This window comes from Heteronotia binoei, chromosome 21, assembly GCF_032191835.1.
Source record: "Heteronotia binoei isolate CCM8104 ecotype False Entrance Well chromosome 21, APGP_CSIRO_Hbin_v1, whole genome shotgun sequence".
NCBI classification, from domain to species: Eukaryota; Metazoa; Chordata; class Lepidosauria; order Squamata; family Gekkonidae; genus Heteronotia; species Heteronotia binoei.
In genome coordinates this window covers 51,306,104-51,331,231 of record NC_083243.1, presented here as the reverse complement: position 1 = coordinate 51,331,231, position 25,128 = coordinate 51,306,104, and the positions used below count along the sequence as shown (strand labels likewise).

The 25,128-nt window shown below is 41.5% G+C and overlaps 1 protein-coding gene across 1 annotated transcript; it reads right to left on the bottom strand.

Annotated features, from left to right (window-relative positions):
* Window positions 1–5,515: 5,515 nt before the first annotated feature.
* On the bottom strand, window positions 5,516–23,519 carry ANGEL1 (angel homolog 1). Its single transcript, XM_060262131.1, has 10 exons — window positions 23,435–23,519; window positions 20,706–21,296; window positions 19,705–19,931; window positions 19,286–19,355; window positions 17,638–18,071; window positions 15,448–15,574; window positions 12,790–12,900; window positions 11,844–11,913; window positions 10,422–10,585; window positions 5,516–6,789 (listed from the first exon to the last, which is right to left on the bottom strand). The coding sequence occupies exons 1-10, from the start codon at window positions 23,496–23,498 to the stop codon at window positions 6,629–6,631; spliced, it is 2,019 nt and encodes a 672-aa protein (XP_060118114.1). The 5' UTR covers window positions 23,499–23,519; the 3' UTR covers window positions 5,516–6,628.
* Between the last annotated feature and the right edge of the window lie 1,609 nt (window positions 23,520–25,128).

Sequence of the window (25,128 nt, the reverse complement as noted above, 5' to 3'; positions counted from 1 at the left end):
AAATCCATATACTTTTGCTTGGAATTGGTGAAAAAATGCTACAAAAATTAAAATATGGTTGAACTCAGATCTAGTTTGTCCAAGCCACTGGGATGAGGCATTAGAATGGCTATATTGTTTCAATCTCTAGATGGTGGATTGCAACTTTTTAAAGATGCAAATAAGCAAAGCAGGAGAAAAGGTCGAATCTCTTTCCATGTTGTGCCTGCTTTCTGTTGGCAGGGAGGCATTCCAAAATTCAGGTCTTTGCCTCTAAATCTGAAGTGATGAAATATATTCTACTGCCTCATTCTTCTGCATCCGTTTTCAGTAATAAATATTGTCCTTTTCTGTCTGGTACAAATAGGGAAGAAATCAGCATGTATGCCTGCTAGACTCTTCATATCTAGATGTTACTTCAGTCATCTCTGCAGGTGAAAGAAGGTTGCTTGCCTATCTATGCTAGCACCTCAGTACGGGAACTGCTTCTGTGAATACTTACCCTCTCCCAATAAATCAACACAGGCTATGGCAGAGCTATAGAGGGGATGTGGTTTGCAGAGTAATAGTGTTGGGATAACTGGAGTTGCTTTATAATTTATAACAAGTGTTATGTGTCAGCCTTATTTGGTAAAAGTCTTAGCCAGACTGTATCACTGAAGTCACATGGCAGGCTAGATACATGTGTGTGTATATCTGGGGGGTACAGTATCTTTAATGCTGTCTCTTGAATTTTCTATACACCTACCTGATCACCTGAGTTTTAAGGTCAATATTGTCTTCTGTTGCAACAATCAACCATTCAGAATGATTGTTGTGAACAAGATGTTGCTGTAGCAGTTTGCCTTCTGTGGTTGACGTAGTCACACACTGTAGTTCTACTACAAATAAATTTGTTAGTCTTTCTTTCAGACAGCAAAGGTATTATCAGGCTTCTTTGGCACTCTTGGTTTTTGAAGTAGTCAAGGCAATGAAACTTCTAGGTTTCCTGCTCTGATGCAAGACTGAATCCATCATTCTAGGTGGCAAAATATAAGCTTAGGTCTAATAAATCACAGCTAGTTCGCTCTGAAAATGCTGTATTTCCCCCATGGAGTTCTGACAAAAGAAATTCAGCAGATTCTGGAAACTCAGTGGCTCTTCTCAAAGTGGCTTAAAGTAGTTTTCAAGCTGTCTACCATTAGCAAACAGTCTGTAGGCACAGGTCTGCCACGAAACCCCTCTAAACTATCAGAGAGTTCCATGGTGTTCAGGGTGCACACAGTGCCTGTTGTCTATAGGCCAGGTGCATTCACAAACATAACAGAAACTGCCTTGCATGGCTTTTCATTGCAGAGAGGAACTGTTTCTCTGAGAAAAATAGCTTATTTGCTATTACTGCTCTTTTCATTAAAGAACTGTCTTCTCTGGTGTGCACACAGTTAACAAACCACTGGCTAAAGAGAACTGTTAACCGGAACCATGATGTGATTTGGGGGGGGGGGCAGGGTAGCAACATTCCCTTTGTCTCAGAAGCATATGAGGAACTTGTGACTCAGTTCCTTGTCATTAATTGTTGTTCCTGCCCTGCTAACAGGCTAGAAAGTCAGCAAAGTTCTCTGGGGAATTCTAAATGTAGCAGGACCTAAGCAGCAGATGTCTTTATCAGTAAAACCATTCTTTCTGCCTTCCCCTTCCACAGTGGTGCACTCACCACCTGCTTAAACAACTGGGAGTCACTTAAGCTCTACTGAGCTGAGACCTTCAACTGGATTGGTCAGAAGCAAGATGATGCTAGGAGGCAGAGAAACTTGCTTTTAATACTAACAGTATTTATCCAGTTTGAGCAGCTGGCCTTGTTTTCAGAACCATTTCTGTTGTCATGACAGCTCAGAACAGAGACCAATGAAGGCTTTCAAGGGTTATCATGTGTCTATTCTGTAAACTAGTACTTTGTGTGATCTGAAATAGATGTTACAGACCCTTCTTTAGTTCTCTTTTCCCTCATATCTGTATTCTTCTCAATGATTTCCTTTTTAAAGTTTAAAAACAAATAAAGATCCTTTCTGTACAATTTATACACAGGAAAGGGCCTGTCTTTATCAAGGCTGGCAAATATGGTGTGTTAAGTTCTTTTTGCTGGACACAATGTGATATAAGCTGTTCAATATATGGTGCATAAAATGTTTTCCGTTGCAGTGTTCACTGTTAGGTATATCCTAAACAACAAAATATGAGCTCTCTTGAGCTAATGATAGCCCCAAGCTAGCTAGAAGCAGAGCTCTTTCCAGTATACAAGTAGTTTCTATTGTTTGTTTTCTAATGTAATGAGCTGGGTCTTTATCCTTGTATGAATAGCAGCAACAGATAGATGCTGATGGTAAGTTAGTGTACCTGGAACCTTTTGTAGTAAAAGAAAAGGCTTTGACACCTACCAAAAGGACTCTTAACGGAAGACACCACCAGCTGCAAGAGACTGGCTTTTCCAGTGTGATTTATCAGGTATTTCTAGGGTCAAAATGGTTCTTGCTTCTTTTCCCATCCTTTCTTTCAGATAGAAAATGTATTACTAGGTTTGTTTGTTTTGTTTTTTAAAAGGCTCCAGGAAATTGCAGGTCTGTTAGCCTTAACGTTTGTTCTTGGGTGAACTGGTGGAGACCGTTGCTGAAGACAGGAACAAGCACATTGAAGAACAAGCATTCCTGAGGAAGAGTCATTATGGCTCTTTAAAAGGGATCCTGTCATACCAGTCTTTTGGAGTTCTTTGAGTGGGTTAAGGAATACACACGGACAAGAGAGAGCCAGTAGACATAATATACTTGGATTTACAAAAATCTATTGACAGTTCTTCACCAAAAGGCTCCTCCTGTGTTAGGACAGCAGTCCAGGGCTAAGATGATGAGCCTGTTTATGAATAGCAGAAAACACAAGTATAGGAGTAAATGGACAGAAGTGTGGTAAGAATTGGTGGTGTATTATTTCTTCATCAATGATCTGGAATTTGGGATCTGGAGCCAAGTAGCCTAGTTTGCAGGTGACAACAACACATGATTTATGATGGTGAAGAGCCTCCAAATAGTTAAATGGGCAACAGGGTGGCCAGTGAGGTTCAATATAATTGTAAACTGAGGCACACTAAGCGAATAAATCCTGTCTGTCAGTAGATGCACATGGGTCTGGACTTATGGTAGCTAATCAGGAAAAAAAACTTTGAGGTTGTGATGTATTGTTCAGTGAAAATATTGACTCAAGTCAGTATGCAGCAGTGGTGAGAAGGGCAAATATCAGGGATTACTGGGAAGGGAAAATGACCAGTATTGTAATGTCCTTCTATAGATCAAGTACATAGCTTGGAATTATTACTTGCAGTAGTGATCACTGTATCTCAAAAAGGATGTGGTAGCACTAGAAAAGGTGGAGGAAAGGGGACCTACAATAAACAAACATTGGAGCATCTTCCCTAAGAAGGAAGGCTAAGAAGCATGCAGCTCTTTAGACTGCAGGATAGATGACTAAATTGGTACCTGTACACAGGTTTATAAAATTATGGATACAGACCCTCCTTTAGTTGTAGGACATGCAAAATCTTTTTCTCCCTCTCCCCAAATAGTGGAGCTTGCAGGAGCATAGTGAAGTTGATGGGCAGTAGATTCAAGACAGAGAAAAGGCAGTACTTCTTCACTCAAAGACTAATTATCTTGTGAAACTCAGTGGCACAAGGATGTAGTTATCACCACTAGTTCAGTTGGCTTCAAAAGTGGATTAGACAAAAGCATGAAGAACTGATAAAGTGTCTCTTAATAATGGTGTCTAAATGGATGCTCAGAGGCAGTAATCTCTGAAAGCCAGTGCTTGGATTGGCAGTGACAGGCTTTGGCCTCTATGTCCTCATTGTAGTCTTCTGGGGACATCTGGTTGGTCCCTATGTGGAACTGGATGCTGGAGCAGATGGACCATTGGTCTGATCCAGCATGGTTATATCATCATAAGTTATTTATGCATGTGCTTCTTTCATCTGCAACAAAGTGAGGAACCATCTGGAAGCTATTCCCACAAGGCCTTGTAAAGAGACTTGCACTATATACAGCCCATGGTTCAAAAACAATGAGATCCTATAGACATACGGCCATGTATAATTCCCTCCCCCCCCCCCCCCCCCCGTTGTTGCTTTGCAATAGGTTTGTGTTTTCCATGCATCCATTATTAAATGTCACATGTACAAAAGCCGGATCTGCTATCACAAAAGTACTAATGCAATGTGGATTTTTTATAAATAAATAGCACACTTAATTCTGAGTTCTAACAGCAGCAATCTGGATTTATGCTTCCACTAAACAGTTTCCCCTATGTGGCTTGCTAGTTATGCCTTTATAAGGAAACATAGTAGCTAGAGGAGCCAGGATATGCTGAGCACTACCATAACTCTGAAATATTTCTTTTTATAAGCAGACAGGTGGTACAGCTATTATCAACAGGAGGAAGCTGCAGGCAATCAATTATAACCCATATCAAATGGATATAATAGAAGAGAAAGTTCTGGTAGCTACTAATATGTGACCAGTACAATGTATGTATATGACGAATGCGGGAAACCAGCACTACTGAAATTGTCTTAAGAAAAATACAAAAATGTATCCTAACAAAAGAATTCTACAGTATTTAAGACCACAACAGCATCTTTCATTCTCTCCTGTCCTCTAAGCCAGGGCTGCATATGCTGGGTAATAAAAAGAATGGCTGTCTGGGTGGAATAGCCAGGAGTTCTAAAGCCTCATCTCCCTCTCCCCTTCCACATTAAAATGTGAGATTCATTGCCAGATTATATAGTGATGGCCACAGACATAAACAGCTTTAAAAGGGGGTTAGACAGAATCATGGAAGATCAGTCTATCAGTAGCTACTAGCCATGGGGATTAAAGGGAACCTCCACATTCAGATGCAGTAAACCTCTCAATCCCAGTGCCAAGAGGCAATATCAAGGGAAGGCCCCGGCCTTTATGTACTCTTGTTGGATCACTGGAGGAACTGATTGGCCACTGTGTGGGACAGGATGCTGGACAAGGGTGGGGAGCAACTGATTTGATACTGCAGGGCTCTTATGTACTCTCAAACCACCAAAAATCATACTCAACTTTTCCTCAGACATTTGCCTTTGGAATTTCACTAGGCACACTACCAACATACTTACATTTTCACTTCCACAGAAGATAAAAAGCTGCTTTTACTTATAAGAAAAACTCAGATTCTTCAAAAGCTGATCTTGTAGGCCAGATTCCATGCTTGCATCTATAACCAGAATTTACATAGATGTGAATATACCTCAGATATTATACTCAGTTATCCACTTCTTAGAGGCTCAGCATTCATTCCTTTAAAGAAGGGGAGGAGCACACTTGTTGCGCAGAGTAAACTTTGAGAAGGTGCAAGCCAAACATCACAGAGCAGTATTTTTCCTGTTGTGTCCGCCAGAGGGCACTCCTTTAGCTATACCTTAGCGCTCAAAAAACATTTCTGCTTAGTCTTGTTCAGTCAGTCCCAAAGTCAGATGTTCCTACAATTTTCCTGAAATTATAAAACTTTATTTTTTCAAATTTAAGAAAACATTACAAATCCTGAAAACTCCCAATGCATCCTCTAGAATAAAGAAGTTATGCCATGGCCCACACTTATAGCTAAAATTAGATGCTGTGGTTTCCATGGATCAAGGTAATGACTTGAGGCTGACTGTATAACTCCTTTCAAAATTCCTCAATAATATAAATTAGCAGCAATTGCTAGGCTTAGCTCGAGGTACCTGACAGTGTGGCTTCCAAGCTAAAGCCAGCTAAAACCAAAACAACAAAAGCAGCATTCATCTACAATCAGTTTTAGCAGTCCTTTCTTCCCTGCAACTCTAGACACCAGCAGAGGTTTCAGAAATATCCTGAGCTGATAGATGAAGGAGAAATGTAGCCATCTGAAGAACACTGCTATAAAATGGAATAGCACACTCCAGGCAGAGGGGGGGAAATATTATTAAAGCTGAAGGGTTCTGAATGTCAGTTCATGCAGAAGAGTTGAAGTCTGGCCTGATAGAAACTCTCTGCGTACAAAGTCACTTAAATTGCTTTGATTCTCTCCAAGCTAATTTGAAGGACTAACCAGTCAGTTAACACCCTTAAGGTTGCAAGCAGCAGCACCACAAAAAAACTATTTTGAACACTTGCAGAAAACCATTCTGGCCTGAGTGCGATGAAAAATCAGTTTGCAGCAGGAGTCACAATAAAAACCCACAAGTCCATTCTTCTCTTGCTCTCCTTTGGAACGCTAACAAGGTGCACAAGTCCTGGTGATTTTTGGATAGTGATGGCTAACAGCAAGCCTACCAAATGTCAAGTCTGCTGGCAGAATGTCCTTTAAAAGATGGTGCAAGCCAGAGTGCAGGCAAGCAAACTGCCAGAGAAGCCCAGTGTAGAACTGCAGCATTAGAAATGAATCCAATGCTTTTTCTTATGAAAAAGATGCATGGGAAAGAATAACAAAGGAACTCAAAAGGCAGGAAAAGGAAGGGATGGGGGAGGTAGCTGATTTTCTCTCTCTCTCTCTTTTTTGTTAACTGATGCAACCTTCAGTGGCATGATTTTCCCATTCAAAGCAACTCTTGTGAGAGTTCTAGATGTCTAGCATATGATCAGAAGCCAGAGATCTCTAAGCCAAAGCTGGCCAACAGGCAGAGATGATCAGATGAACAGAAAGGGTTAGGCAAGCCATTTGCTGACCAAAGGATATCTTCAGAGAGGAGGGACAGGCGGCCAAGTAGTTTTAGGGCTCCATCTTGGTACATCCTGCGACCTAAGATGAACAAGAGGTGCATGTGAGAGAGAGGAAAAAGCTGTGTACTCAACCCCTATTTACAGACTCTGCAGGATCCACGCACTGTAAAAATGAAAGTGACAAATGCAACATCTTCACACATCTGTAATGGCAGTCATGGCCAAGTAAGCAGTACCTTGCTGTCATTGCACTTATTTTCTGCCTTAAATTGTCATCATTTTTACTAAACGACTTGGCAAGATTTCAAAATATGTTTACATCTCATGCTCATTCATCAAACATTCAGGAGACAGTGAGCAGGAGAAATTGGCAAATGTGGAATACCCACTGGTGAGTATGTAGTTTCTAGCAGTTACTGTTCATGTGCTTACTAGGAAGTTTCCATATGTTCTTCAAAGGGTCTCATTTTTCAAAGCCTAAGATCACAAATGAAAGGAAAAAAATGGTGACCACTGTGGGTTGGATCCTAACTAGGGATGGGTATGAACCGAATTATGAACCAGGGTTCATACCCACCTAGTTTGCAATCTGCCCGCAAACTGCCATGGGTTTTCTGGCAGTTCATTCAGTTTGGATCCACCCAGATGCGCAACTTGCCAGTGACCTCAAAAGGCATTTAAATGCCTTCTGAGTTCACTTGCAAGAGCTGTTGTGGCTTCTGCTGGGAGAGGGAATGAAAGGTATTGCTGAGCTGGCTTGAATCTATTAGATGTAAGCCAGTTCAGCAATCCCTTTTGCTCCACACCCCCTCCAGTGAATTCACCACTTGCACTTTAAATGGGCTTTGATAGCAGGTGTTGCATGGAAGGGAAGCCTAAGCAGTGAATTCACTACTTCCAGGTGAATTCACCATTCCAACTCCATTCCCATGCTGTGCCTGTTCACAAAATCCATTTAAAGGTAATATTCTCTTTAAATGGATTTTATGAACCCCATCAAACTAGGGGAGATACAAACTGGTTCATGGTCTATCACAAACCGGGATAAACCTCCATTTTTCCGGTTCATCCCTAATCCTAACCATGGTTTTCAATGGACAAATGGATGGGAGAAATGAATTTTTCCTGATTCTTCCTCCCATCCTATTTTGTTCATATTGTTCATCTCTGCTACTTCTTAAGATGGAGGAGTGTGTGTTAGTAGTGAGACCCCTCCTGCGGAAGGGCAGTTTATACAAGATGCCCCTCTTTAAAATCCGCCCCCCCCCCCAAATCATATGTGTACTGTACAGCCTGGCCTAGAAGAGGAAACAAGATGGAGCTGGAGCAAACAAAACAGATGCTGGTCAGAGACTAGCTTGGGGAAACTATTTGGTAGATGACTCAGAGTCGCTAATTTGCTAGCAGATCTCTCCCCACCCTAAACAAGATCCTCAACCTCAATAATAAGTTTCCTGCGAACTCCTCCCTGCACCTGGTCTTGCTTTCCCTTACTCACTTTAATTAATAGGCTATTCATATGGTCTGACAACTTCTCCTATCCTGTACCCGAAGGGTCATCAGAAAAATGCTAACACTTTTGGTTTACACTCAGCAACTTCCTCAGAAAACATTAACACTTTCAGTCTACACCCAACAATGTTATCAAGCTCCATTAGCCACACACGCAAGCCATTACAAGTTTCCCATGGAAAGCCATCAAGCCTCCCTCAACACATTGTTTTACCCCCTAAAAAGCCAATCATGGCATTGTGGGGTTTTTTGTGGGGGGGTACACCTCAGATTGCCCGAGGGCCAATTTCTGCTATAACTGGGCTTCCCCAAGTCCTATTTGTGTGGGGTTTCTCCTAGATCTAGACCTCACACCCAATATACAGGTCAGTTCATCCTTGCTCTTCCACAGATTACATTCTTCTAGACAGTTAAATTATCACGCATCCCCAATCTGTATCCCCACTACTCCTTTATCTTTGTTAGCCTTGTATGTGCATTTCCCTGTGTGCTCTTGAGTATGTTTTGCTCTTTTATTCTCTTAAAAAAAACCCCTCTCTATTTAATTTCCAAACGAAAATCACTTTAGAACCCTTAGAACCAGCCAGGCTCACATGTCTGGAACTTTCTTTTAGGAACTAGAAGGGAAGACTGTCCAGACTTGGTGAGCACCCCTAATTCACATGGGCCTGAGCTGTTCATTAGGGCAAGATTTGACATATGACCTGATGAAAAGATGGATGTGATGGCAGCTATACTACAGAAAGAGGATCACTCCAAGGGGTCCCGAGCAGTGTTCCCTTTTTAACAAAGGCCTTGTTTTTCCTACTGGTTCAGAAAGGAGAGACTCAGACAAAACTCCCCCCCCCCCCCAAACAAAGTTAAAGAATAGAAAAATGACAAAAATGAAAAGAAAAAAAAACCTTTGAAGAATGAATAGAAGAAGCAGTCTAGATGGGTCCAGGCTTACTGTACTGGGCCAGATCACTCAGGGTTTCTAGCCATCTGATTTGGCATCTCACCCAGCAGGTGAGGACCAGCAAGAATAAAACTAAAAGGGGCTGGGAAATGATGGTTATTACTATGAGGTAGAACATCGCCTTCCTGAATGTGCCCCCTATCTGTGTCCCAGCGATCAAGGCTGGAAAGAATGGATAAAGTTGTGGCAAGGTGTCGATCACTCCATAAGAGTGAAGTACAATTTAATAAATTGTCCTGTGCCACCACAGATATATCCAAATTGGGCGACCCAATTTCCCAATTCCTCAATTCCATATCTGACATGCAATCCCCATAAATGCTGGTGAAGATCTTGGTCATTACCCCCTCTCACATGCTCCATCTCCAATTATACTAATTCCCAATAGAGATACTCCAATTTGAGTAATAGGCAGGGATTTCAGAGTTAGCATCAGACTGTGATGGCAGAAGGGAAGCAGGAAAGCTTGCTTCCACAACCTCCAGTTTAGTGTAGTTTCTTACTGTGTCAATGGCATTTAGAGACATTTTTTGGCCCAGTAACATTCACCCCCTCCCCACAAGCTCTTCTCATACTTACAATACCAGGAATCATAAAGTAGAAATTCCTATCCAATTCTGAAATAACATTTTCTGCATATACCATGGTCCACACACAGACATACACATAAAACACTCCCCCTTTTGGTGTTTTGTTTAATGTAACACCTTACCTCAAAAACTATTCTATGAAGCTTGCTATTTTGTAATATTTTGGTTTGTCTTGGCAATGCTTTGATTTTTAAAAAAAATTTTAATGGACCAAAAGGGCTGCAGACATTTTAAAAACAAACCAATGCATGTAAATGTAAATTTTTTGGGGGGGAGGGGGGGCTCTGTTCATGGCAATAGCATGAATTATCTCCTCAGAACCAACTTCTCTTGCACTTTCACACTTCACAGACAAAAAAGCTAGATTCTCCCTTCCTTCCTTTATTCTCACAGCTTTATGAACTAACTTGACTGTGAGAATGATCCAAGGCAACCCCAGTGAGATTCATAAGAGCATGGAGATTTGAACCCAGGTCTCCTCCATGCTCATCTGACACTCTAATTACCACAATGGCTATCAGCAAAGGTCCTGCTAAGAAGTTATCACTACATCAGCCCCCTGTAAGAACAATGCCCAGGCCACCAATTTCTAAGAGGTCGCATGCAACATGCTTGCTACAGCCCACTAGAGATTTATTTTGCTACACTCACCTCTTACATTCTCATTGCTAATTGGATTTGCTGAGTAGAAGATATAATCAACTGTAGCTCCCATACCCATTGGCATAGTTGTAACCTCAGGGCGGCCTTTCTGAGGCAGGAAATGGCTATAAGCAGAGGCCAAATTCAAGCCATGCTGGACACTGCCTGGATATCTGGGCAGGAGGAAAAGTGAGTGAGAAAGTCATACAAACATACAACACCCTCCCAGTGCAGTTAGTATCCAAAGGGTATTCCTATTGTTACTGAACTTCAGAATTCTATAGAAGCCTCTCTGTCTAGGAATGCAAAGTTCCAGCAGTAAATATCTGTGCAGGTTTCCCTGATGTCTTAACTGCCATCCAAAACACCGATATGGTTATATGAGTTGCTTAGGACCACTTTCTACAAAATTAACTTTATTATTATCTAATTCTCAAGAAAGGAGCCCTTTAAATAAACTTAACAAATTACAGCAGATCCAAGAGGGCAGTCGTGTTGGTCTGAAGCAGTTGAACAAAGCAGAAGTCAAGTTGCACCTTTAAGACCAACCAAGTTTTATTGAGAACTAAGCTTTTATGTGCTCTAAACACACTTAATTAGACGAGGAATTATAGCAGCACATTGGATAAATGCCTAACATCAAGGGAAGTCTGCTAACCAATGTTCCCTCTAAGCTGCAGAGTCTTGTGAGCAAATATTCTGCTCTGTGAGCTACTGGTATTGAAGTTGTGAGCTACTGGCATTAAAGTTGTGAGCTACTGCATAAATTATTGTGCTTTGGGGCCATTTTTCTTGAGATAAGACAAAAATGTGTGAGCTGGAGGCTAAAAACCTGTGAGCTAGCTCACACTAACTCAGTTTAGAGGGAACACTGCTGCTAACTTGTTGAACTCTGTTAAGAATCAGGCTAGCCCAAGTTAGCACAACCTGACAATAGGGTTCAAAAGTATACCAGCCTGGCACTTCTCATATTATGCCTTCACTTTAGTTTCAACAGGGTAACCAAGCTGGTTTCATTTATTCCACTACAACAAATCTCTCCCGTGACACCAAAAATTCATTATCAATTGCTCGGCAGTTTCTCCAGCAAGTGTCCATCAGTTCCTTTTCCTTGGGAATGCAAACCTCAGACTTCCTCAAAGAAAATCCCTCCATCCCTATGAGCTCATCTGCTCTGATGTGAGCTTTGTGATTGGAATCTGACAATGTGTGCATTCACACACACTAAATAATGTGTTTTGCAACTGGATTTTTACTGTGTAAGAATAACAAAATCTACTTGCAAACAGTCGCTGTGTGAAAGCACCCAATGGATATTCTTGCTTCTCAAGACAAGCTTCCTTTTGCTGAAACATGCTTTAGTTTGCCATCTTCCTATTTACCTGGTGCCTTCCTTATTCACAAGCCTCAAGTCCCTACCCTTTTGCTTACCTGGAACAGAACATTTCTGCATCAGAGTTATTCTCCACAAAGAGCTCCTTAGACCAATGTGCAGGACGTTCTGCAATACAGTAAAGCAACCAATTCAAACACAACATTGAACTTGCACCACAATGAATCAAAGCCACAATGGCTACAAAAGAAAGATGCTGTTCCATACACATGGTGTGGTAAGGCACCAACCCACAAAATGAGAGACCATAAAGAGCAGATCAAGGTTACAAAGCTGAAGGCAAACTATCATGCTTTCCAGCAAATCTGAGCAACAGTTTATCATACAGAGATTATCCAGATGAGAGAGCCCTGGCAACAGTTAGAAATGACGTGGCTTGCCCTATCACCTTCAGAATTGAATTATAAGGGACAGCCTGATGGATGAGAACAAAATTAAAATTAGGATAAGGTTGAAGAGATGAGTAAAGGTGCTGCTCTTTATTTAACAAATTTGGCCCAGGACCATAAGAATGATTTGAAATTTGCAGATTTTCATGCTATATCACAAAACTGCTTTCAAAAAATCCACCAGTTCCAAAAGGAGCTTGCCACAAGGTATGCAGGGCTGCTGCTTGTGAAACACAAGCCAAAGAGCACATGGGAAAGTGAATAATTCTATGGATCCAGGCCTTGGTTTGGTCTTATAATAACCCTTGATTATTGATTTTGGCTTGCTCCTTGAAATGTATAATCTTTTGATTTAGAGATGTTCTCTCTCACACTCCAGATCGCATAAAAAATATCTCAGTACCAATGTGGTTTACCAGAGATGACTAGTCGATACTCTTCTAGCCCATAAAAGCTGCTGGTAAATCTCAGCATGGTTCTATGGGGCCAAGGGCAGCATGCAATTTGTCACCCTGCCTGCAGATGTACTTTGTGCAATGAGGGACACCATAACTAGATGTGACAGAAAGAAGTAGAGGGAACCCTTTTGGGGTACCTGGTTTGGCATCCGTCACCCCTTCCAACAGGGCCAACTCTGCAGGTCGTTCACAGGCGATATCACAGTAACGGAACTGAAGCAAGAAATCACGGCTATATTTGAGCTTATCTGCTGGGAGAAATACAGATAAAAGCAGGAAAACAAAGTATTTAAAATTTGTCTAGTCCAGTAGTTTTAGCACAATCTATGCTATCTGCATGAAGTGGAAAAGCAGGTGCAAACCACATGCTGTGGAAAGTACAGGTGCAATTTCAAAGCAAAACATCTATTTATCTATTTACTTCATTTATAATCTGTCTTTCTCAGTGAAACGCAAGGCAGATTACAAAATATGAAAATCATATCCGTCAAACAAATAGCAAAAACCTCCAATAAATAAAACGGTAGGACTATGATTACAGGACTGGAAAGCAATGCGAACCCGCCCCCCCCCCTCCCGAGGAAAATAGTGCAGAAAGTGGGTTACAAAGGTAGAAGACAGTGAACTAAAAGGAAGTTGAGATATACATTACAAAAGCCCACAATTCTGCAAGCATACACAATTACAAAAGCATACAAACATTTTTAGAGGATAATGGGCAAAACTGAACTGAAATACGGTAAGCAGACACCCTTTACAATTACCATCCATAGGTTTACATTTTTGCTTAGCCTTTCAAATGCCTAGTTACTCAGATAAGCACAGTAGCATGAAAGGTACAAAGAGATTTAAAAAATATGACATGGCAATCACTGGGGGCATCAGAGTACTAACTTATTTCCTAGTGCTCTAGTAAGAAATAAGACCATTTCTAAAGCCTTGAAACAGCCAACTTAATTTAAGAACACTGAGGATAAGAAGCTCGATCTCCATGGAATTATGAAAGCCTCCACAACACACATCCCAGTTTTGGATCAATCTACTAATTATTTCTAGAGGGCCAAGTAAAGCAATCTCTATCTCATAGTTTAGTCAAAAGATAAATGAACTACAAATGAATTAGAAGAAAACTATTCTGATATTAAGAGCCCCGTGGTGCAGAGTGGTAAAGCTGCAGTACTGCAGTCTGAGCTCCCTGCTCACTACCTGAGTTTGATCCCAGTGGAAGCTGGGTCCAGGTAGCTGGCTCCAGGTTGACTCAGCCTTCCATCCGTCTGAGGTCGGTAAAAGGAGTACCCAGCTTGCTGGGGAAAAAGTGTAGATGACTGGGGAAGGCAATGGCAAACAACCCCGTAAAAAGTCTGCCGTGAAAACGTTGTGAAAGCAATGTCACCTGAGAGTCGAAAACGACTGGTGCTTGCACAGGTGACTACCTTTACCTTTTTTAAAATTCTGATATATATATATATATATATATATATATATAAGATCCAAAATGTAACAGGATTTCAGAAAGCATGACTTAAAAACAATTTCATTTAAATTGTGCAGTCTAGGTCCAAAGACAGAAAGGGTTCATACCAGACAGTATGCTTAAAGAGTACACTCATAGATTTCCCCAGTAAGCAATACAGTGCCCTTCCCAGACCATCCAGGTGAGGAAAATGACACAGAGGGGAAATACCGGAGCCACTTCTCCACATGCACCAGTGAAATTATACAAATGGGACACCATCAATGTAGGAATTAAGGAGGACCACAACTCATGTGGGGCTGTTACCAGGACAAAGGGTGGGAATTTTGCACCCAACCTGTATACTCCATAATGTGTAAAGAGAGCTGCACATGTATGTAACTTAAGTATGCAACCAAAAACCCACATGTATACTCCAAACCAGGATGGACACTTGTGCAAAAATTAAGCAAACTCATTCACTGTTTTCTCTCCAGTAATTAATTGTTTTAAATAAAGCTTCCTACTCTTTGAGTGTTTCATATAATAAAAAGGGAAGGTTAAAAATTGGTTATCCCAGATCAGGGGTGGCCAAACTTGCTTAATGTAAGAGCCACATAGAATAAATGTCAGATGTTTGAGAGCTGCAAGACATGAACAAGTATTACACACATGTCTTTATTAAAACTCTTAATACCTTTTTTTGCACAGAAAGATAAAATACATATGTATGCACTTTACAACACACGTTAGGAGACTTAAAAAAAAACATTGGGAATAACAGTCTCCATAAAACCAGCATAGGAAAGGGTTAGGGAATTATTTTTGGCAACAGTGGGAGAAGGAAACACGCATGTACCATATAAATCACTGACTGTTTGCATCATTATGCATCTCTCCTTGCCTTGATACCAAGGTTAGTAAATACGGCTCCTAAAAGAGCTATGAAACCATCCATCCCTTCTTTCAGTGGCTCCCTTGGCTCTTGCACTCTTTTCTCCACTCTAGGTCTCCAGGCAACCTCTATGGTGGAGGAGAAGAGCTTGCAAGCCTGCCTATTTCCCCCTCCTTCCCTGTTTCACACATGGTGGAAATAGATGCCTATCTATGGATCAGTGCTCAGAGGCTGACTGAGGTCCTGATGTTAAGCACATTTACTTGAGAGCAAGGCTGCATTAAATTCCTCCTTGACTTCCAAGAGCTGCACAATATGTGTAAAACAGCTGCATATATGGCTCCCAATCTGTAGTCTGGTACCCCGGCCCAGATTATGAAGACATGCCAGCTCATGAAACAGCAATCTAATGCAAAATATATTGTCATTTTTCACCTTGAAGCTCACCTGACTTCTTCATTTTGCAAAGAGTGACATATTGGCAACCATCAGTTATACCTAGACAGCTGGGCCACAGTGGAGTCGGTAGCTTCCGCTGATGCGGATGATGACAGACCTCTTCCTGCCCAGACACCTAAAGAGGCAGAAAAACACAACAAGGAAACTACATTTTTAAGAATTTTGAGACACACTCCAAAATCTTTACAAATGCAGCAACATTTATAGCATTCATGTACACTCACAAATTAATCCTTCAAGGTATCATTCGCAGAAATGCTACCAGTTCCATGAGCAGGGCCAGATAGACAAGCACAGATCAGGGGTCTCAATGTAGGGATGAGAAAGTGGTGCCAGGACAAAGGGTTTGGACTTGTTAGGCACTGCAGAACTTTCTGGGACAAGCTGAACAGGTATAGAAGAGACGCACTTCACTTAATCAAAGTGGAATCAGACTCCTTGGGATCAATATCAAAAAGTGGTTGAGCAGTTTTTAAACTAAACTTGGGAAGAAAGCCAACAGGAACGGGGGACAAGGTTCAGGACAAGGCAGTCCAAAAAGATGATTATGTATGGGATACAGTCATCCCTGAGTATAAGTTCTGTAGGCAAAACAGGAAGGGATGAGTTGGGGGAGGTGCTGCTTTGCACATCAAAGAGAGCATAAAATTGTTAGAAAACATTAGGGGAATGAACTCCCCAGCAGAAGAGATATGGGTGGAGATGGGTAGCCATAAGGATTATTTAGAAGTGTAATATCACCCACCTGATGAAACCCTTGAGGCTGATCTTGAAATGCAAAAGGAAATAATGGATGTGATACTCCCCCTAAACTGTGGAGTCTTGTGAGTAAAAATTCTACTTCATGAGCTACTGCATAAATTAGTTTGCTCTGAGGCCATTTTTCCTAAGCCAAGACAAAAATGTGTGAGCCAGAGACTAAAAACCTACAAGCTAGCTCACACTAACTCAGCTTAGAGAGAACACTGGAGGTGACTAAAACAGGCACAAATATTATAATATTGGGGGGCTTCAACTACCTTCACATTGACTGGATGCATGTGCACTCAAGTCACACTATAGAAATAAGATGTTGAGACATCATAAATGACTGCATACTGGAACAGTTGGTTACAGAGCCAATGAGAGAGTTACTGATGTTAGACTTGGTTATGAGAAGGCTCAAGAGCTAGCAAGAGATGTAGAGGTTGTTCCATTAATGACCAATTAAGAATGACCAATGTGCTATTATGTTCAGCATTCATGTCAATGGAAAGTTACCCCTGAAATCCAAAATGGTAACCTTTGATATAAAAAAGGGAACGTTACAAAAATGAGGTGAATAATTAAGAGGAAGCTGAAAGTGAAACACAAGAGTCAAGTCCCTACTGGATGTTTGGAAGCTATTTGAAACCATACTAAATGCAGCCCAGGTAGAATTCATTTCCTGGTTACAAAAGGCACTTACAAATCTAAAAGAATGCATGCATGGCTAACAATGCATGTCAAGGAAGCTATAGAAAGTAAAAAGGCTTCTTTTACAAAGTGGAAGGTCTACCCCAATGCATTGAACAGAAAAGACAAAGAGTTCCAGCAAAATATATGCAAGTTAATAATCAGGCATGTGAAAAGAGAATTTGAGGAGCAGGTTGCTAAAACAATCCAGACAAACAATAAACATTTAAAAAAAATATATCTGGAATGGGAAACCAGCCAGAGAAGGAACTGAGTCTTTGGATGACCAAGGAATAAAGGGATTGTTAAAGAAAGATGGGGAAAAGGCAGAGAAACTCTAAGCACGAACCTTGTTTTGCGTGAATGTGTTAAAATGACAGTATAGTAAGCTGCAGATATACCCTAAATTTACCCCAGGTCTAGTCTTTACGTTTTGGTAGTCATTAATTCAGCGTTGCTATAAGTTGAAAGCAACTTGACACATAACACACACTAGCCTGAATTCAACTTATCTTCTTTTAAGTTGTATACAAACAAATATAAAAGTGGTTTGTAGAATAAAAGTAATGAACCAATTCCATTTCACTGTATAAAGTGATCACAGGTTAAAAAAAATGATATCAGGAAGAAGAAAGAAAGAGATGAATACTAATCTCAGGAGTTCTTACAACTATAGAGAAAATATTTGTTTGAGAGCTAAACCAGTCCAAGAGCTTTGGCCCATAACCCCCCAACTATGCTTACCTTCCAGGCTGGCATCCCATGGTAGTACAACTGGCCATTTCTGATAAACTTGTATAATGGCGAGTCAGGCACCGAATTTAGGTCTCCACATAAGATGATGGGGCAGTAACTGCCATCAATCAGTTTTGCAGTCTTGTCTATCTCTGCCAGAAGCAGAGCCATTTGGGCCAGTTTGATATCTCCCCGATGGGGATTGTACAAAATATGAGTGTTTGCCACACACAAGGGTCTGATTGCCTTGTCTCCCAAGCTCTCTGGGAGTAAAGGCTGCATCAGTAGCACCAGACCAACATTGTCTCTGTTGAGGATGTCCAAGCCAGGCCGGAAGTATTCAACAGGGTTAGCGCTGATTAACTGGAACATGCTCTGCTTGTAGCAGATTGCACAACCATCTGTCTTTCTTCCTGTCCGCCGCTTGTAGATGCAAGCAAAGCCTAGCCAAACACAAAAGTACTTATTATTATTTCATTTCTCACTGGGACTCAAGGTGGATTACATGTTTGATAAAACTATTCAGTCAATCAACAAGGGGATTAAAAATATGATAAACATTTGAATCCAACAGCAAAGATTCCTTGCAGTGGGGCTAGGACTGAAAAACTGGAAAAGAACAACACAAGCAAACATAACTGACCAAACCACTAACACTTATTCTGTAGCTCATGGAGAGCCAAATTCACATTAACATCAATCAAAAGAGCCATAGGACTATGTTATGCCCTGTGTGCCAGCCCCCCTAATACACAATACAACTGTGTATAACTATTAATATTAAATATATATAACTATAAATTACCAAATTACTTCTCAGCATGTAAGGCTGTCTTTCCCCACCACTGATGAACCTAAGCCAGCCCTTGTTTATCTAGAATGAGAGGAAGGACTGCCTTTCTGCTCTTTCCTCAGAATGAGAGGTGAGGCTCCTGGGGGGAAAAAAGTTGGTAATAGAGAAACGGGAGAAAAACCACCAAACCATACTGTGGCCAGCTTGCTCTTTTCCTGAGTAGCTGCCATGATGGTGGTGGCTGAACTTTCTCTTTTCTATGACCAGCTTGTAGCTGCCTGAGTGCTGCAATGTGTGTGAATTCAACTCATGAGATTTTCTTCTTCTTTGGGGGGTTGCCAGTCTGAGGAATAATGAGGCTAGAATGTGTCAGTTTAAACTTTTCTGTCTAGTTGCTATTCTATACAAGATATCCCTTCCCTCATCCAACTGCTTCTTCCTCATAGGGAAAAAAGTCTCCTGTATGTGTGGGGGGAGTGAAGAAACAGTAGGAACCAAGTGGATTAAGCCCCTTCCTCACTTCCAGTAACAGCTTGTCATGGCTCCTTTCATTACAAAAAAGGATGTAGGGGACTGTTACATTCATTTCTATTTGTTGCCTACTTTTGTTCTCAGGATGAGCAATGCCACAGATGTACTGATATGGTCCAGTCCCATTCAGGCAGCCAAGGGGACAGGCTACCTCCCCTCTAAAGAGCGATACCATCTAATGGAGCAGAGAAGCTCTTCATAGCTATGTGTGCTATAAAACTCAGAAGGTAAAGCAAATCATTTCAGAAATGTGAGAGCTGATAAAACTTTCCACTCAAGAGAAATGATCTTGAGCTAGCATTGTAATTTAAGTTGCAAAAAGAGAAGTTATACCCATCATCACAAGAGTTGGTTCCAGCTGCTCCCAATAGTGATTCTCCTGAACCTCCTGGAGACAAAGAATCTGGAAAGAAATAAAGGATGTTGCTTAGGTGCTGCACTTTCAAGGCAGATCAAGTGCCCTCATTTCAGCCTCTTCTGGTTTAATATGTGGTCTATGCTATTCCCAGGGAAGATGAGGGGAGGAAAGGAAGACTACAGAATATTCAAGGGTAAAGCTTCTATGTCTGACAGAGTTCTTTACCCTTTCCCATAGCTATTTATAGTTAATTAAACAAATATATGCAAATTTACACAGTATACAGAGTTAGAATTCTTAATACAACATTTTGTTCTGTTAAACCTGCACACAAGTAACTGCAATTTTATTACTTGCACAGTGAGCGATATACATAGGCTCAAATAATACTCACATCAGGATCCCAGTGCTGGATCTCCTGTAAGAGATTTGCGAGACGATAGTTCCAGCTCAAAATGTCTGGATGGCAATGCATGTAAAGATGAGGACTTTGTTCTATCAAGTCCTGAGCCAGAATATTGTAGGACATGACTCTGAATTCAAATAAAGACCCAGCCTCTGAGCCTGGCTCTGAGATAGAAGCCTGAGCAGAAATATCTTCCCAGTCCCTCCACAGAATCTCTGTACAACAAAGAGAGAGGAATACAGATAGCAGATATATGCCAGGAATTCCTTTCCCAAAACCCCTTTCTAAAGTGCTGAGAAGATAATACTGGACATTCTCCAATTCCTTTAAGAATCTGGAACAATGACATGCCCGTTAACAGAGACTTTCATGGTTCCATTGTCACATGAGCTCTTACAAGCAAAAGCCAATTTCAATACATACATTTTTGCTGTAACAAGCTGATATGGCCATTCTTCAGAAGCTAGAATTTCAGAAAGGTGTTCACTAGTACCAAGCAAGTACATGGAGTCCTTTCCTAGGAACTATATTGTAACACTTCATCCACTCCCTAGATGACAATGATCCATGAGTAACTCTGATTTTGCCATACCAGTCTGATCACAGCTGCCTACAAATGTCTCTGCCTATGTTTTATTAATTATAAACTCAGAAACACCCAGAGCTAAAACTAAATAACACTCAATTAGAAATGATTTCTTCAGCTCCCCAAATACTCAGCAACAGAATAAGATGTGTGCACAAGGTTGTGGGATCTTTGAAGAATTCCAAGGAAAGATTGACAGGGATGTTTCAGCACTATCAGGCACAACTAAAAGCATGTGACAGAAATGAAGCCCTATGTTAGCACAGCATTATTTATTTCTTATCTAAATTTATATACCAGCCTCCCTGCAAATGGCTCAGGGCGGATCACAAAAAAGAGAGTAAAAACATAACCATAAATCAATATGGATCACAGTCATATGACAAAATACATTTGTACTGACCATGATAAGGTATCTCTGCTGGGAGGGGCTGAAATTGATCTGTATTCTGAAAAGGCAATGCTCCTCCTTCTGTCATCGCCACATCAGTCTCCTGAGCAGGACTCCAAGCTAACACAGCAGGGTCTTCAATCCATACTTCTGCGGACAGAGGTGCATCGTCAACAATCTGAGGATTAGCCTGGGTCCTTAATGCTGCCCATACAGCATTGTCCTCTGTGACCTCTTTTTCCTCTAGTGGTAAATTTGCTAATGCAGTTTCTACAAATTCCTGTAGTCCGGAAGTAATTTCATTCTGAACCACCTGTTGCTGCTCTTGGCCATCAGACTGTGGGTCCACATTCAAATCACTTAAGCTCGTCATCAGTAGCTGTGGGCCTTCCAGCCACTCAGCAGCCAAAGTGGCTGACACCTTCTCTGTTTCTGAAATGCTGTCATTGATGTGTGGTTCCCCAGCTTCTTCCTCCAGCCACTGCTGCAGCAGGACTTGCTGCTCCTCTGAAACTGGCTTCCCACAAACTGGAACAGAAAGGCCTTCTATATGGGCAGCTGTATTCACCAGAAGTGCATTCTTCCGCCATGTAAAAAAACCATCTGCAAAACAAAAAATCAAAATCAGTTGCTGATTAAAATCCATCTGTTTCTTACAGGTAATAAAATCAGGCGCAATAAAGAACTATTAAAATTCAATAGCAGAGTTAATGCAGGAATAATTTAGATAACCATCAGGGTAGTGTGGCAGACTGCTTTTATCTTCCCCTGAAAATATCTGATTCTACTGTTTTCCACAAATGTCTAAGGTAACTCCATCTTTGTGCGGATGTGATCCATGATTCTGAAACTTGGAGTTTAGCAACACCAAGCCTTTTTGACCTCTTCAGCTACAGCAGAATCTCAGCTAGAGATTTGTACAGCTCAACACAATAAGAACTGCTTGCTAATATATTCTTCTCTCATGCACACCACACACATTCATAGTTTTAAATTATGACTCTTACAAACTGCAAAGTGAAGAATTTAATTATATTCATTTCCAAAACTTGAGGACCAGACTAGGATGTCCTGTTAATAAGGAAGATGAAGCAGGAGAAATTGTATGTAGTTATGTAGCAGTTATGTAGTTATGGGACAGTTACTGAGCACAGAATGTGCTTCAATCATCCTCAACAAGGATGTAATTGAACTAATGAAAATGCATCCAAAAAAGTCTTGATCTTCCTGGGGAAAAGGTCACCACCAGGGCAAGCCTCTGCATTTACAGCCTTCTCACTTACAGCAGTTTTTCCTCAATTAAAAAGAGAAGTATGTCACTGTTTTGGGTAACTTCTGTCCCTTTCAGTCTGGAAAAAGTAGCAGGGACAGCTCTTTTTGATCAGAAGAAAAAGTGCTACAGGCAAGCAGAAATAACTGGGTCTGTTACTTTCTCTTTAGGATAGTGAACTGTGGAGAATAGGAGAGGCAGGCTAAATGACACTGCATTTGAACCAAAATGAACATGGGGGGGAGGGGAAGAGGAGGCTGGATTTCCTTCCCTTTCCCCACAACAGACACCCTGTGGGGTAGGTGGGGATGAGAGAGCTGACAGAAACTGTTTGTGAGAGAACAGCTCTGAGAGAACTGTGACTGACCCAAGATCACCCAGTAGCTGCATGTGGAGAAGTGGGGACTCAAACCAAGTTTTCCCAGACTAGAATCCATGTTCTATCTACTACACCAAATTGGCTCTCTAAGGGGTTAAATGAATTACCGAACACCTACATAGGCTTACAGAAAGGAGACCAAGATATAGGCAGTAAATGTATGCTATTGACTATGAATACATCTGTACTACATATATATCTCTTCTTAAAACCCACTGGGCTTCCCTAAAAGAAATCCCTTTCTCTCCTCCACAGAATTCTAGTTGCCCAGAATGAGCAAGAGAAAGGGAATGTAGTTTAAGTCACTTGTAGATAATGCCCTATGAACTGTTTATACATTTTGGTTGGAGATGGAGAAAAACGTTCTATCAGAATACACACAATGCATGTTTAATTTTAAATAAACACTTAAAGATGCTGGGGGCAGGACACTGTGGTTCTGTGTTCTGTAAAGCACAACATATTTGAAACTAAGTAAAAAAGAACTGGGCCATCAAACTTGTGCTACATGGACAACCGTTTCTTAACATGGCTTGAACTGAAGAACAAAATCTAGGACTGCTAGTTCTCCTGTGGAGCAGCCATGCTCAGCACCGCTAATCAAAAAGATTCTTAACTGTGTATTCAAACACCCAAGTTATTCGCCTCTAACACACACACACAAGCATCGCTGCCCGCCTTGCTTCTCGCCCCTCCTCCCCTAGCCTGTTATGGGCGCTTCGATACACAGATGCGAACTCTGCTGGGTTCCAAAAAAGATAGGCTGCCCTTGTGACTTCTGAGGGAGTTATTGCCTTCTCTGAGGAAAACCCCGCGAGCTTACTGGGAGAGGGAAAATGGCGGGGGGGTGGGCGGTTATACTGCCACATAAGACCCGCACTGCATGAGGAGGGAATAAGCGAAGTGTTTACACTCCCCGGGATTCCTGTCAGGCCTGTTCGCACGACTTCCCGAGACCAGGCCGGGGCCTCTGCCAGCGGGCGAGGCAGGGGGTCGGGCGAGCGAGCGGCCTCCCCAGCCGCAGAAAAGACACCGAAGACCCGAAAATCGCTCTCTGAGAGATGGCGGAGGGCACAAAGGGGGGAGCGTTACCTCGTAAAGCTTGCAGAAGCCGCGCCACGGGCAGCAGCACGTAATAGAGGACGGTCCCGATCATGCCGCCGCCAGCTCCTCCCCTCTTAGCTGTCAGCCAAGCGCGAGCCTGGCTCCGCCTCAGCGAGCTAAGCAAGAATTAAACGCCGGGCTAGCGGTGTTGCTGCAGCTGGGCCAAATGGCTGCGCTAGCTGCCGGTGCTCTCGATGTTTCCTTTGCGGCTGGGGAGATCTCCAGCCCAAATTAAACTGTACCATTCTCAGTGGTTTGATTTTGGCGGGAAATGTCCCCTTCTTTCCCCCTCCCCACCCCCCCGCAGGTTCCCAGACCGAGGAGGAGTACATCCCAAAATATTCGCCCTTATCTGGCGTCTGGCAAACCGAATAGCTCCCACCTTCCTGGTTTGGTTTTGTACCGGAAAGCGCTTATATTGGCTTCGATGTAATCTGTTGAATATATCCTTTGCTTTGTGTGTAATTTAAAGTGATGACATTTAACTCACATTTCACTTTCTAGGAAATGATTGTGTACATAGCTTGCCAGTTTCAAGAGGGCATACAAGTAAATTGGTGAGGTACAGTTTGAGCCCAGTCCAGTGGCATCTTTAAGACCAACAAAGTTTTATTCAAGGTATGAACTTCAATGTGCATGCATGCTTCCTCAGATACAAATGAAATGGAAGATAACCATTCATAGACAGAGGAGCCTGAACAAATTAGCATATAACTTGCTGAAGATATGCAGAGACAAAACAGGAATACCCAGACCTTGAATTCAGCAGGAGCTCACAGGAGCACAGCTCCTGAATCTTTCTGACTGTTCCCCCTCCTCCTCCCCACCTTGTCCATTGAATAGTAGGTGCAGCTGGATGAGCTCCACCACCTATTTTTCTACAAAACAACCCCCGGGGATAACAAATTAACAAAACTACCCAACTGGCAAGGTACAGTACTCCTCCACCAGGCACCCCCTCCCTACAAAAATACCCCACCATCTTAACCTTTTTAAATACTTCCTCCACTTTGTTCTATTCAAATGATTGTTGTATGGAGGTTTTATAGTGCATCAGAACAGTAATTAACCTCAGATTCATTGATCTAAAATAATTGACTTTGAGAAGGCCCTGGATCACAATAGGAGGCACAGGTCAGTTGGAATCTTCATAGAATCAAATAAACTGACATTTTAGAAAGACATGAGTTTTATTTTTGTCTTCAAATTCATGAATTTCTTCACAAAGTTTATTACTCAGTCTCAAGGATTAGGAAGAAAACTCTCTGGCTTTTAACACAAATACTTTCATTTTTCTAATTAAAGACCTCCTGACATTTAAATCATAGTTGTGCCACATATTCTTTTATTATTGTTATTATTTTGTTTCCTGGAGTGTATGAGATGGCTCACTTGCATGAACTATATTTTAATAAATTTATTCCTTGTTCATCATCCTGATCATTTATCTGAAAATAACAGCTCTGGCATAGTTCCAGCCCAGGTTGTATTGACACATACTGGATCAATAAGAGCTCAACATAGGTAATAGCTGCAAGCCTTTTATCTCTGTAAGCAATAATGCAAAGTAAGTAGTTTCATTACTGCACCCAACAGCATATAACCCCAAAAAGCAGCAGCCAAACAGACCAGATACTGTAATTATCCAAAACTGCAAACTAACTCCTGACCAAATGAAGAGT